The sequence below is a fragment of the Cebidichthys violaceus genome, unplaced genomic scaffold, assembly GCF_023349555.1.
Source record: "Cebidichthys violaceus isolate CVI_PGR_0920_01 unplaced genomic scaffold, fCebVio1.0.p SCAF_1, whole genome shotgun sequence".
Taxonomy (NCBI): Eukaryota; Metazoa; Chordata; class Actinopteri; order Perciformes; family Stichaeidae; genus Cebidichthys; species Cebidichthys violaceus.
In genome coordinates, this window is record NW_027176262.1 from 13,362,387 (window position 1) to 13,375,215 (window position 12,829).

The 12,829-nt window shown below is 43.9% G+C and overlaps 3 protein-coding genes across 4 annotated transcripts; 2 read left to right on the forward strand and 1 right to left on the reverse strand.

Moving 5' to 3' along the window:
* The first annotated feature begins 192 nt into the window (after positions 1-192).
* On the forward strand, positions 193-2,328 carry six9 (SIX homeobox 9). Its single transcript, XM_068711516.1, has 3 exons — positions 193-620; positions 1,028-1,188; positions 2,093-2,328. Exons 1-3 carry the CDS (start codon positions 225-227, stop codon positions 2,244-2,246), a joined length of 711 nt encoding a protein of 236 aa, XP_068567617.1. The 5' UTR covers positions 193-224; the 3' UTR covers positions 2,247-2,328.
* Positions 2,329-2,538: 210 nt separating this feature from the next.
* On the reverse strand, positions 2,539-6,546 carry qpctla (glutaminyl-peptide cyclotransferase-like a). The gene is made up of 7 exons (XM_068711515.1): positions 6,314-6,546; positions 4,998-5,144; positions 4,628-4,921; positions 4,026-4,187; positions 3,698-3,797; positions 3,490-3,606; positions 2,539-3,366 (listed from the first exon to the last, which is right to left on the reverse strand). Exons 1-7 carry the CDS (start codon positions 6,533-6,535, stop codon positions 3,221-3,223), a joined length of 1,188 nt encoding a protein of 395 aa, XP_068567616.1. The 5' UTR covers positions 6,536-6,546; the 3' UTR covers positions 2,539-3,220.
* Positions 6,547-6,649: 103 nt separating this feature from the next.
* Positions 6,650-12,195, forward strand: LOC137872992 (ribonucleoside-diphosphate reductase large subunit). Of its 2 annotated transcripts, XM_068711514.1 has the most exons (6): positions 6,650-6,715; positions 7,672-7,782; positions 7,892-7,938; positions 9,300-11,281; positions 11,431-11,619; positions 11,706-12,195. In XM_068711514.1, exons 3-6 carry the CDS (start codon positions 7,920-7,922, stop codon positions 11,898-11,900), a joined length of 2,385 nt encoding a protein of 794 aa, XP_068567615.1. In that variant the 5' UTR covers positions 6,650-6,715; positions 7,672-7,782; positions 7,892-7,919; the 3' UTR covers positions 11,901-12,195. The 2 variants fall into 2 exon arrangements, with proteins under 2 accessions (XP_068567615.1, XP_068567614.1); XM_068711513.1 differs by having other exon boundaries at positions 7,672-7,938.
* Positions 12,196-12,829: the final 634 nt, after the last annotated feature.

Below are 12,829 nucleotides of genomic sequence, written 5' to 3' on the forward strand. Positions count from 1 at the left end.
TAACCCTGATGGTCTCAGGTTACCTGTGATTCAATTCTGCCTGGGCATGATAATAAACACATGCACGTTCACTTGTTCATCCACAGACAAGCCACAATGCTTCACAGAGGCTTCAGCTCGCTCCTGTACAGACTTAAGAGAGGTTGCTAGAAGACATCTTTACACAGACTTTGGTTCAACTCACATCTCAGGACTTTGAGGGCAAACATCCTGTTTCCACAACAATGATCTTCACACCAGAGCAGGTGGCTTGTGTGTGCGAGGTCCTCCTGCAGAGCGGTTGCATGGATCGCCTTGCTGGCTTCCTCCGCACGCTTTCTCCTCCTTCCCTCTCCTCCTCCTCTCCTTGCCCTGGGGAGCAGGAGAGTGTGCTGAAGGCTAAAGCAGCAGTGGCCTTCCACCAGGGCCTCTTCACCGACCTCTACACCCTGCTGGAGGGCTTCCCCTTCTCCCCGAGCAGCCACCCGCTCCTGCAGCAGCTCTGGCTTAGAGCCCACTACATGGAGGCCGAGAGGCTGAGGGGCCGACCCCTGGGAGCTGTGGGGAAGTATCGCGTTAGGAGGAAGTTTCCTCTACCACACACCATCTGGGACGGAGAGGAGACCAGCTACTGTTTCAAGGTATATACTTTTCTAAATGTACAACTATATATAGTATATTGTTATACTTTTGATACTTGGATTATATTTTGCTGGTGAAACTTCACTTCAATAAAATGTTGAATGCAGGACTATTTCCACTTTAGCACCTTATTTGAATACTTTTTCCAACATCAGGGAAGTTACAACGGTGGAAACAAGTTTGCTTGAAGGGCTTTGGCCACCGTTTAACTTCAAATTAAATATTAAATAACAATCCATCATGAATAAATGTTGAATGGCAAAACTTACTTTAAATAGTTAGGATTAGCTACTTAAAAGGTACGGTATTTCAGTTTTTTGATATACACTATTGATAAAGCTTCTTTGAATGACTTTGTGTTTTAGTATTGTTCAGCCCTGACTTTATTTATTCAATATACCAACAGGAAAAATCCCGGAGTATACTCCGCAAGTGGTACGGCCATAATCCGTATCCCTCTACACGGGAGAAGCGGGAGCTAGCGGGGGCCACCGGCCTCTCGACCACGCAGGTCAGCAACTGGTTCAAGAACCGCAGGCAGAGGGACCGAACCATGGATGTTAACGGGTCAGTGAAGGGGCAGCAGGTCGCTCATGGGGGATATGTCTAACTTTACTAGTTGAATGCTTTTCCGCAAGTTAATTTCAAAAACAAAAAAGATAACATTACTTTCCAACAGGATAAAACCATTAATAGCTAGTAAAGCTCATCGGTAAAGCTATGGGGGCGGATGACCAGATAAAGTGCCTTCTATGCTGCTGTTCTAGGGGAGAAATCAAGATGCAGTGCACTAATGGGTTCCCTTAAATGGAGAAAACATGATGCAGTGTCATATAGGGTGCCCTACATGCTATAAAACGCCTCCCCTGCTCGTCAGTCAGCCTATAGGTCCGCCACTGTCTAGCCCCATGAACATATATTTAACATAATTAATTCACATATACTTATTTAAAGAGTAACAGGTTCTAATTTAAGGCATGAAGTTTACGTTAAATTGATTAAAAAAAATCTATTAAATCCAACGAGTTTGTTGACCGCAGAGTGCTGTGACAAATGATTGAGACCTGATTATCAGATCAGATGTTTGTTTTCTTAGATGAATTGGAGGAAGATAACTTATCTTAATTTTCTGGTGATCCAACGGAAATAATATTAAAACAGCAATAACTGTTTTAATAAACTTTTGAGAATTATAAAATTTCAAGCAACAATGATATATATATATATATATATATTAATGCAACATGAACATCTGCTAAGCATTTATAACAGAACCAAACTAGAGCAATCTGAAATCATGTAAAAAAACAAATTGAAGTTTTAACTTTGTGTCGCACATGTTATTTGCCTAATTTTACATAGTACAACAGTACCCTCTTGTGGTCAAATTAAGACATGACGAAAGATTTAACAGTGTAACGTAAGACATGATCAGATGCAGTTTTCTGATGCTCACCATCTCTTCATTCAGTTTCCTAATATCAAACTCTGGAGGAACCTCAGCCGGAGTCCATCCTTCCTCTGACAACGACTTTTCACCTCCAGGAAGCCCGCTGTACCACTGCCCTCCACCCCTCTCTCACCCACCACGTCCTCTACTTCACATGTGTAGAGGCCTCCATTGAGCATGCCTTTCAAATGCTGAATTTGTGACTTCTATTACTTGGTTGTTTCTTTTTGATTAGTATAACATTAAAAAACTGTTTCACTCCTTTTTGAATGTAAAGTCTATTTTCTGGTGTCAGTAAAACAGATACTTTGCAAATAATGTTTGTTAACAAAACTTCTTCTTCAACTTGTCAAAGGGGAGCTGAGTTTGGGACTATACTGGTGAAATGTTCCTGCATGTACTGATATTTTCTAGTAATCTAATTTTTCAGTGTTTTTGACATCCCAAAATTGCATCAAATTCTAACAGAAACTCAATAAGACTTTATTGCAGACTTTTCAGTACACCTTTAACAGGGTGTAAATGACAATTTGTTGAATTTTCACTCTAATAGCGTCATTAAACTGGCACAAAATGTGCAGTATAGCCATATAATATAGCTAGAATTAACAACAGCAGGTTGTAAGGCCAAGAGGATCCTCAGTCAGGTGAAGGTAAAGAATTATTCACAGATATGACCGAGTGTTTACAGCAGAGAGACCTCAACTCATTACAAAGTCTGTCTTCAAGAAGACATTAGTGCATCTCAATTGTACTATTGGGGAAATAAATGTTAATGTTTTTTTGCTTAATTTTTCACAGGAATGAAGCAAAAGAAACTTGAGTGTCTTTGAATTCACAGACTCAACTTTCCAAACTATTCCTCCGGTACCATGATACAAGAACTATTAACATCTGAATTAAGACTTTCAATCCACATAGCATCCATCCCCCGACATTTAAACAGATGTCTTCAACTCATCTGTCACGACCAAGGAGTCTGGTCAGTCCAGCAGGGCCAAGTCTTTGGTAAAGTTTTAGCTGGTAGCTGGTCCAATTTATGCTGGTCATTTAGCAATTATTTGTCATCAGTGTGACAAATAGCACTAGCACTCCAGTACAGGGTAAAAAGTGAGCACCTTCACTCCAATGTTTGTCCGTGTTTTGTGTTCAGAAGCCCAGATATTCTGCCAGAAACACAGCCATGATCTTGGTCAGGTTCACCACGGTGGGACGGTGCATGTTCTCCTCTGTGTCGTCCAGTGTGTGCCAGAACTGTGGGAAGGGAGTGGCGATGACGTGTAGCACAGGAACACCTATATGTGTGGAGGGGGGAGGCAGGAAAGGCGGGGGGGGGGGGTAGTGATGATGACTGGCAGCATGTGTTATTTACTTACATCATGCAGTATGTTTCCTAAGATTGTTTGTGTGTCACACACCTCTGTGAAGGAAGGGGATGTGGTCGTCCTGCACAGGTCCAAGGTACACATCCTTCCTAAAATACGTCTGCTCTGAGGGGTGAGATGTCAAGAGGCCCTGTCGATGGAGTCTCTTTTCTGAGAGCGAAGGGGGGTGAAGGCAGAGTTAGGGCACACGAACAGAGAGGGGATTTTAAATATTCATGAAAACGTTACGGCCAGGTCTTACCTGCAGCGATCAGACGGTCAAACCAGCGCGCCGTGTTATCAAAGTGATTAGCAATCAGTGGATCAGGACCGCCGAGCAGGTCTAGCAGCACAAAAAGATCCTGGAGAGAAAGTGCAAAGTCATACATACAGCTGTACATGTTGCTGAGATGTAAAAGGTTACAAGATAGGAGAAGTATTTTTATATATTTAGTAGAAGGGTCAGTCCATACAGAAATGACAGCCCTGCTGTCTGTTAAGTTTAAAATGGTATATGTTTGGGCAGCCTGCTCATACATAATTTATGAGTCTGGATCAGGATGTGAGGATGCGTATTTTTGTTTCCTCACCACAGCCTGAAGCATGGTGGCTTGTGTGGCGCCGGCAGGATGAGGCATGTTGGCCATCCGCTCTGCCAGGTGACGGGAGCCGTACAGCGAGTCTGTGGCGGTCCACTCTTCAAAGGACTCCTCCCCATCAAAAAACACCAGCTGAAGAGACACCGGGAGTTTCTAAAAGAGGAAAAAGGGAAGAAAGAAATTAAAATGCACTTTCCAAAAAAAAGCAGCATCTGAGGCCTGTTTGTCTTCCTGCAGTGATGTCGCAGTGTGTATTCATTCTTAAAGTAACTACATAAATCACAGCCTCAGGAGGGATACTGCTATTTACAGATGACTGCTGCAAAGAAAACAAAGAGCTGGAGCCAGCATTTCTTATCCTACACTGCAGCCACAGAGCCAGAGGGACCAAATGAGTCACATAAGAAGAAGAAGAAGAAGAAAAAAGAGGAGAGAGGATACTCTTGTTAGCATCTCCTTTTCTCTTTGTCGTAGGAAAGATCAGGAAGTAGGAAACTAATCTGTCAACATGTGCAACTGCTGTCCAAATCTCTTAAGTGCAATCACCAGCAGGACATCAACACACACGTAACAAAACACGACTGAGCACAGACCTGCTGTTTGAATGATAGAAGCTGGGCATCCAGAGAGGTGACAAGCTCCAGGATCATAGCACACGGCACTGCCGAGTCACTGGCCCCCAGAAACACCTTCTCTGGGGCCCGGGGGTCTGGAGGCAGGGCCTTGGAGTCATAGTGGCAGGCCAGGAGCAGCCTGCGTGGGGCCGAAGGATTCAGAGTGGCAACGATGTTGGTGAAGGTGACCTGGCCACGAGGGGTTGAAGACTGGAAGGAGTCCAAGTCTACGGCCCAGCCAGCGGACAGCGAAGACAGAGTGGAGGTGATGTGCTGAAGCAGAGCAGGGCGGATTAAAGACGAGTGAGGAAAACGTGTAAAGAGGAGGAAACTATAAATATCTACACACCTGCTGTACAGCCAGGCTGCCCTGGGTCCCTGGGAGCCTCTCTATCAGGATTTGCCTCAGGTGGGTCTCCCACAGGCGGGTACCGTCCACCTGAGAGGCCAGACGGTGGATTTGAGCCGGAGAGCACTTGCTGGGTTTGTGGGCCAACTGGATGGAGGAGAGATTAAGATTAATGAAAGCAAGAAGAAAAAAAAAGTAAAAATCTGAACTCTCTCCAGGTTGTTGTAGTAGAGAAGAGGTTTTGTGGTCCAAATGCTTGGCAGCAGCTAATAGTTGTCATCTAATTATGAGGCATCTCCATATCTGTCCATCCAGGAGAAGAGGCTTCTGTTGCTCTCCCTGAAGTTTCTTCCTATTATTTTCCCAATAAAATGTTATTTTTGATGCCATTTTCCTTATTTGAACTGAGGGTCCAAAGCCCTTTGAGGCAAATTTGGGATGATACACATAAAATATAGTGAAAAGTATGGGATAACAATGGAGAGATGAATGACATCAAACACAAGATGTTGAATGCAGCAAATGATTTCTTTCATTATCAATTAATTTGCATATTACTTTCTCAATTCATTTTTTTGTGGAAAAAATAATAGAAAATAGTTAAAGTATAAATCACAATTTAGTGTTCAATACAATGGTATCAGACTGAAGGGCAGGCAAAATCTAGAAGGCTGTTTCAAATTCATCAGCTGAAGGGGGAAAAAGTATTAATGCTCACCTTAAATCTGAGTTTAACACCTGCATTTTGACATCACAACTTGTTTTGAAGCTAATCGTGGTTCAATATGCAACTAACACAGGTGTGATGTGGAAACTTGAAACCTCCTCTTGTACCCAGCAGTAGAACGTTTTGAAATGAACAATATTTGCATATTCATAGGATTTTGAGAACATTTTTTGTGGTAAAAACATCAGACACAGTACATGTCTGAGGGGATCTTTACAGACTAGCATCACATGACAGATAAATAGCAAATCGTCACAACTAGAACCAGAACATATTTGGCATTTTTGTTTAAAATAATGCCTTAAACGATTCATTGATTACTGTTCTGTCCATCACATTATAATGAATGAATCGACTACAAGTTTTACCAGAAGACACGTGATCAGCTCCAGTTTTAAGTCGCTGGATGGATTTAAACAAAGTGGAATGTAAGGCTCACAGCTCAGCTTTGTCCCACTAACACGTCTCATATCTGGTTACTCAGAGACGTCACATTCTGTTTGTGACTCTATAATATTTCAGTGACAGCTCCCACAACAGACAGGTAAAGTTGTAGAGTCTGTGTCTACGTGTCCGTCAGTACTCTTACCCGGTCTTTGGTCAGATCTGCGGTCGGCACGCGGTTCACGTGTCCGTCGGCGGTGTCGTTTGACAGGTAGACTCCCAGAACCACCGCGAGCACCAGAGCCCCGAGGAGGCAGAGCAGCAGCACCCGGGCCCAGGGCATCCGCACCCGGTCACATCCGAGCAGAGAGCCGCCGCCGCCGTTGCTCTGCTGCAGAGGCTTGTACCTCCGACTGGACCTGGACATGACTGGGAGACAAGAGGCGTCGAGGAGGAGGACGTCCTAACAGCTACGTGTCCTACCCGACGTGTGGAGGATGCAGGGGGGGGGGAGTCACACAGGAAGTCGAAGCTGGAGCAGCCTGGAGGGGCTAGGGCTGTCCGTCAGCTCGGTGCTTACATGTGTCTGTAGTCCTGTTTCAATATGGTGATGTATCCTTTACGTTCGATTGTCTGTCTGTTGTGGTCCCGATCTTGAAAGTGACTCCAGCAGCGCGTTTCTTTGAAGGCATTGTTGATTTTATGGCTAGTTTGTATCAAATTAATCAAGGATAAATTATAACAATTTACACACAAACAGATTAATTTGGTTTAGCGAGCAACAACTATTTGCAGCTGTTTAACTCATTTTCACCTAATGAGGAAAACTACAATAAAGAGATAATGTAGCATTAGCAAACTTGTCGTAACTCTTCTGTTGCAGTAGTCTATTTAAATGTACAAATGTAAAGTCTTCTCATTACGGGACATCTTGGCAGTAGTCTCCGGTCAAGTGGCGTAACTTCTTTTAGGTTTGTATTGTAGTTGGCGAACAGATTTGAGGCGCGCTATCGCCACCTACTGGTCGGATGAAGGAACCACAGTCAAAGTGACGAAGTACATTTAAGTAATGTACTTCAAATTTGAGGTATTTGTACTTAAATTGAGTAATTTAATTGTATGCTTCTTACTACGTCTACTCCACTTCATTTCGGAGGCGAATACTTTTCATTTTTACTTTGCAAAAATCTGATTTTGAACTATAATCAAAATAATTCAGATGTATTTTAAGAGCAGTATATACATAAGTGTTTCATTTTGTATATTCATTTTACTTGAATATTATTCCTGGTATGTGCCATGGTGCTTGGCCAATACATATGTAATACTATTTGATGTGTGATGGGTGTGTCTTTGAAATAAATGTGTCTTTAAAATACATTGCAGAAAATGAGTGAGAACACAGTGTGGATACATTCTTGTGTGCTGTATGAATGCTAATTAGTGAGCTTGAAACAGGCCAGGACAACACAAAACATGTTATGTGACTTACATCTCTCTCCCGCCAGATTTTAGTCCACGGAAAAGGAAGCTGACATTCAAACTGTTGTGATTGGTCCTCAGATAATAAGGTCCCGCATTCTCTCGCTGGTGATTGGTCAAGACGCCCGTCCATCTCTGCTTGCAGCGGTGACGTCTTCCGTACAAATACAGCATTTAGCGGGACTTTAAGCGGTAATTCTCACTTTCTCTGGGTCTGGACGGGGTCTGTGTTTATCCGACCAGTTTGACACCGAGCAGAAGATAAAGTTGTAGCTGCTCAGCTGCTGTTTTTGTCTCTCAGGACACGAGGAACAACACACGTTACCAGCATGCACGTGCTCAAGCGAGGTGAGCTGTTTTCTGTTGTTATGGATCCTCAGTTAGCTTCAGTGCTAGCTGTCAATAATGTGGATCGATCTGTCATTATTCACCTGCAGTTACTCATCAGCTGCCTCTATCCGGCTGATTATTTGATGTAGCACTAAACTTACTCACCGTGCTTTAGTCGGTTAGTTAACGTTAGTTAGTAGCCTTCAGTTAGTCTAGTTAGCTGTAACATAGCAGGGTGCAGCCTAGGTGTCGGTACTTTATTGAGTCGACTCTTTTGGCGTCATGTTAAACACATATCGTTGTATAAATATCCGGTTAATCACCAGCTGGCTGTACATTCAACAGTTGACTTCCTCAAAATGTGTTTTCCGGGGCTTTCAGCTGAATGTATTTGTTTGCCACAAGTCTTTGTCATGGTTGGCGCCAAAATGAAAAGTTAAGCTTGTACAGGCCCAACATACCTGAATGTTAATGTGCACCTCGAGTCTCTGGTTGGAGGAGATGCTAGTTAAGTATAAAGACTAATGTTAACTGAATAATCTAACGAAGTAATTGAAGACCACAATACCCTGTATTAGTAGTTGAACTGTTCATTTCCTCAAGTAATGTGACTGTACTAAAGTACATTTGTGTGGTACTTGTACATTACGTGAGTATTTACATTTTACGCAATTTACTACATTTTTGTAGGTAGATACTGTACGTGTTACTCTATATATTTGATATCTTGAGTGACTTTTCAGATTATTATTATTATTATAAATTGACTAATACATTATAGGATTACACTATCCGGCTATATATAAAGACATTTAGATCAGACATGCGTTTACCAGCTGAAACATTATTACTAATTATATTAGTTATACATTATATGAAACTAAAACTGTCCATTCTGCATAATGAGTACTCTTACTTTTGGTACTTGAAGTATATTAATTAATACATTTAATGTACTTTTATTTAAGATTTTGAATGCAGTACTATTACTTGAAACAGATTATTTTACACTTTATTATATAGTATAGTTACTTTTACTTTGGTAGAAAAGATCTGAATACTTCATCCGCCATTGAGTAATAGTTAAATACCTGGAGGAATCGCTCTGTATACTACAATATTTAGATGAACTATTATGATTTGTTATTTTATCAAATGTATACTTAAGTTTGAAAGAATCAATTTGCTTTAATATTTACTCAAAATCCGTGTGGTTCGAAAGTTAGAACAGGAAAATATTAAAAGGAAGCTAATTCAAACTGATGGGCGTTGACAAAATGACACAAAAATATTGAATATATAATTGATTGTATAATTTTTCTGTCGTCTTTGGACCGTGGTTATCGGGTTAACTGAGAAGTGTTTTGTTTGTTTTTCAGATGGACGCCAAGAGCGTGTCATGTTCGATAAGATCACCTCTCGCATCCAGAAGCTGTGCTACGGACTCAACGCTGACTTTGTGGATCCGGCCCAGATTACGATGAAGGTGATCCAGGGTTTGTACAGCGGCGTCACCACCGTGGAGCTCGACACGCTGGCTGCAGAGATCGCCGCCACTCTCACAACTAAACACCCCGACTACGCCCTCCTCGCTGCGCGGATCGCCGTCTCCAACTTGCACAAAGAAACGAAGAAGGTGTTCAGCGACGTGATGGAGGACCTGTACAACTACGTCAACCCCTTGAACAGACGCCACTCTCCCATGATCTCAAAGGAGACGCTCAACATCGTTCTTGAGAACAAAGACCGCCTCAACTCGGCCATAATCTTCGACAGAGATTTCTCCTACAACTTCTTTGGCTTCAAGACTCTGGAGCGGTCCTACCTGTTGAAGATCAACGGCAAAGTGGCCGAGCGACCGCAGCACATGCTCATGCGAGTGTCCGTCGGGATCCACGAGACGGACATCGACGCAGCCATCGAGACCTATAACCTGCTGTCGGAGAAGTGGTTCACCCACGCCTCCCCCACGCTCTTCAACGCAGGAACCAACAGGCCACAGCTGTCCAGCTGCTTCCTGCTCGCCATGAAAGACGACAGCATCGAGGGAATTTACGACACCTTGAAGCAATGCGCCCTCATCTCCAAATCAGCTGGAGGAATCGGCGTGGCCGTCAGCTGCATCCGATCAACGGGGAGCTACATCGCCGGCACCAACGGCAACTCCAACGGGCTCGTCCCCATGCTGAGAGTTTACAACAACACGGCCCGTTATGTGGACCAGGGCGGGAACAAGAGACCCGGGGCCTTCGCCATGTACCTGGAGCCCTGGCACTTTGATGTGTTTGACTTCCTGGAGCTGAAGAAGAACACGGGAAAGGAGGAGCAGAGAGCCAGAGACCTCTTCTACGCCATGTGGATCCCTGACCTGTTCATGAAGAGAGTGGAGAGCAACCAAGACTGGTCTCTGATGTGTCCCAACGAGTGTCCGGGGCTGGATGAGTGCTGGGGGGAGGAGTTTGAAAAGCTCTACACCTCCTATGAGAAGGAGGGCCGGTTCAAGCGTGTGGTGAAGGCTCAGCAGGTGTGGCATGCCATCATCGAGTCCCAGACAGAAACCGGGACGCCGTACATGCTGTACAAAGATGCCTGCAACAGGAAGACTAACCACCAGAATCTGGGCACCATCAAGTCCAGCAACCTCTGCACAGAAATCGTTGAATACACCAGCCACGACGAGGTGGCCGTCTGTAATCTGGCCTCAATCGCGCTCAACATGTACGTCACCCCTGAGCAGACTTTTGACTTTAAAAAACTAGCATCCGTGACCAAAGTAATCGTCAAAAACTTGAACAAGATCATAGAGATAAACTACTATCCAGTGCCTGAAGCGGAAAAGTCCAACAAGCGCCACAGGCCGATAGGAATCGGTGTACAAGGTTTGGCGGATTGCTTCATCCTCATGCGTTACCCGTTCGAAAGCCCCGAAGCTCAGCTGCTCAACATTCAGATCTTCGAGACCATTTACTACGCCGCCCTGGAGGCGAGCTGCGAGCTGGCTGCCGAGCTCGGCCCCTACGAGACGTACGAGGGCTCTCCCGTCAGCAAGGGCATCCTGCAGTACGACATGTGGGAGAAGACGCCCACTGACCTGTTGGACTGGAAGCTGCTGAAGGAGAAGATCGCCACGCACGGCGTGAGGAACAGTCTGCTGCTGGCGCCGATGCCCACGGCCTCCACCGCCCAGATCCTGGGCAACAACGAGTCCATCGAAGCCTACACCAGCAACATCTACACCCGCAGGGTGCTCTCCGGGGAATTTCAGATCGTCAATCCTCATCTGCTCAAAGACATGACGGAGAGAGGGCTGTGGAGCGAGGAGATGAAGAACCAGCTGATCGGCCACAACGGGTCCATCCAGGTAAGACCACATCCAGGTCGCCTTTCATAGGAAGTGCTAATGTGTGCTTATTTTTGAAATTTTTGCTTTAAAAATGTTGTGAATAATTAAATGGATGTTTCAGCTCTGGTGTTGTAACTGTTCTGGTTTTAAATGATTTGTTTCAACAGGACATTGATGAGATTCCAGATGATCTGAAGCAGCTGTATAAAACAGTTTGGGAAATCTCCCAGAAGACGATACTCAAGATGGCCGCCGACCGCGGCGCCTTCATCGACCAGAGCCAGTCGCTGAACATCCACATCGCAGAGCCGAACTACGGCAAACTAACCAGCATGCACTTCTACGGCTGGAAACAAGTAAGTGAGACCGGGATGTGAAAGAGAAGTTGCTACTGATGAGTGCAGCAACGTGCGTTAAGACTCACCTCTTCCTCTCACCACAGGGTCTGAAGACGGGGATGTACTACCTGAGGACGAAGCCTGCCGCTAACCCCATCCAGTTCACCTTGAACAAGGAGAGGCTGAAGGAGGCGCAGGAACCGGTCAAGGCCACAGAGGAGGAGATGAAAGAGCGTAACATCGCTGCCATGGTGTGTTCTCTGGAGAACCGGGACGATTGTCTCATGTGTGGATCGTAGACCACGTGTCCTCACTCCCAAAATCACTCCCATCTGCTGAGGCTTCATGTCGTTGTGTAAACACAGCAGCTGTGACTTGATCGTGGTCCCTGATGTTGTTTAAGTGTATTCGTAACAGTTAAAAAAACGTAAGCATTTTTCATTGACCGCACTGTCACAAACTCGTATGAATGTATAGAATTAATTTTATTAAAGTGTTCTGCTTACTTATGCAAAACATATAACAGCAAGTACTCGCTACAAAATGTATTTTATGTTGAAAATTAAATTTTGTAATAAAACATTTTACATGCAAGTTTTATTGTGTTTGTGTGATTTTTGGGGAGGGGGAGACCAGTGCTGTAGTGTTTAAGCTAATTTCTGTTTTCAATGACTTAAAAGACCACAGAGCAAGACCTGCCAAGGGACTACAGATGTAAACTAGTTTAAAGCTATAATCTGGTACAGTGCATCAAATGGTGACATTTGTTTTAAACTGTACATGGTCCCTTTTTTTTTTTTTTTTTTAAATAAATAAGATGCATTTTCTTTATGGCGACAAGTTCCAGGTATGATTCCTGGCTGGATCCACCATTCACTTACTCTCTTCCCCCACATTTCCTGTCGTGCCACTGTCGACGGCCCAGAAGGAAATAAAAAGTGGTCTACGAAACCTGTTTAAATGGTTGCATGTTTGAAGTTACAGTAATGTTTTTTTCCCCTCTACAGAAGCGACTATAACATGAAACGAGCTGAAGTGTGAACCACACACTGGTTCCACATTTACGTATACATTGGATGTTTTGAGATGTGCCATTAAAAAAAAACTGTTTTTGACTGATAATGAAAATATTTTCAGCCTAAGTTTCATACCAGTTGTGTAACTTCAGAGGGAGAATTGTTATCCTGATGAGTCCGTAAATATGAGCACATAACACCTATTCTACTCA

What these genes read in the sequence shown, in the direction of transcription:
- qpctla (XM_068711515.1), bottom strand. Translation starts at nt 6,535, where the DNA reads ATGTCCAGGTCCAGTCGGAGGTACAAGCCTCTGCAGCAGAGCAACGGC. An exon ending in TTCTATCATTCAAACAGCAG is followed by an intron (nt 4,188 to 4,627) that starts GTCTGTGCTCAG and finishes TTCCTCTTTTAG; the next exon opens with AAACTCCCGGTGTCTCTTCA. An exon ending in CATCCCCTTCCTTCACAGAG is followed by an intron (nt 3,367 to 3,489) that starts GTGTGTGACACA and finishes CCACACATATAG; the next exon opens with GTGTTCCTGTGCTACACGTC.
- LOC137872992 (XM_068711513.1), top strand. An exon ending in GCCACAACGGGTCCATCCAG is followed by an intron (nt 11,282 to 11,430) that starts GTAAGACCACAT and finishes TTGTTTCAACAG; the next exon opens with GACATTGATGAGATTCCAGA. An exon ending in ACTTCTACGGCTGGAAACAA is followed by an intron (nt 11,620 to 11,705) that starts GTAAGTGAGACC and finishes CTCTCACCACAG; the next exon opens with GGTCTGAAGACGGGGATGTA.
- six9 (XM_068711516.1), top strand. Translation starts at nt 225, where the DNA reads ATGATCTTCACACCAGAGCAGGTGGCTTGTGTGTGCGAGGTCCTCCTG. An exon ending in AGACCAGCTACTGTTTCAAG is followed by an intron (nt 621 to 1,027) that starts GTATATACTTTT and finishes ATATACCAACAG; the next exon opens with GAAAAATCCCGGAGTATACT. An exon ending in CGAACCATGGATGTTAACGG is followed by an intron (nt 1,189 to 2,092) that starts GTCAGTGAAGGG and finishes CTCTTCATTCAG; the next exon opens with TTTCCTAATATCAAACTCTG.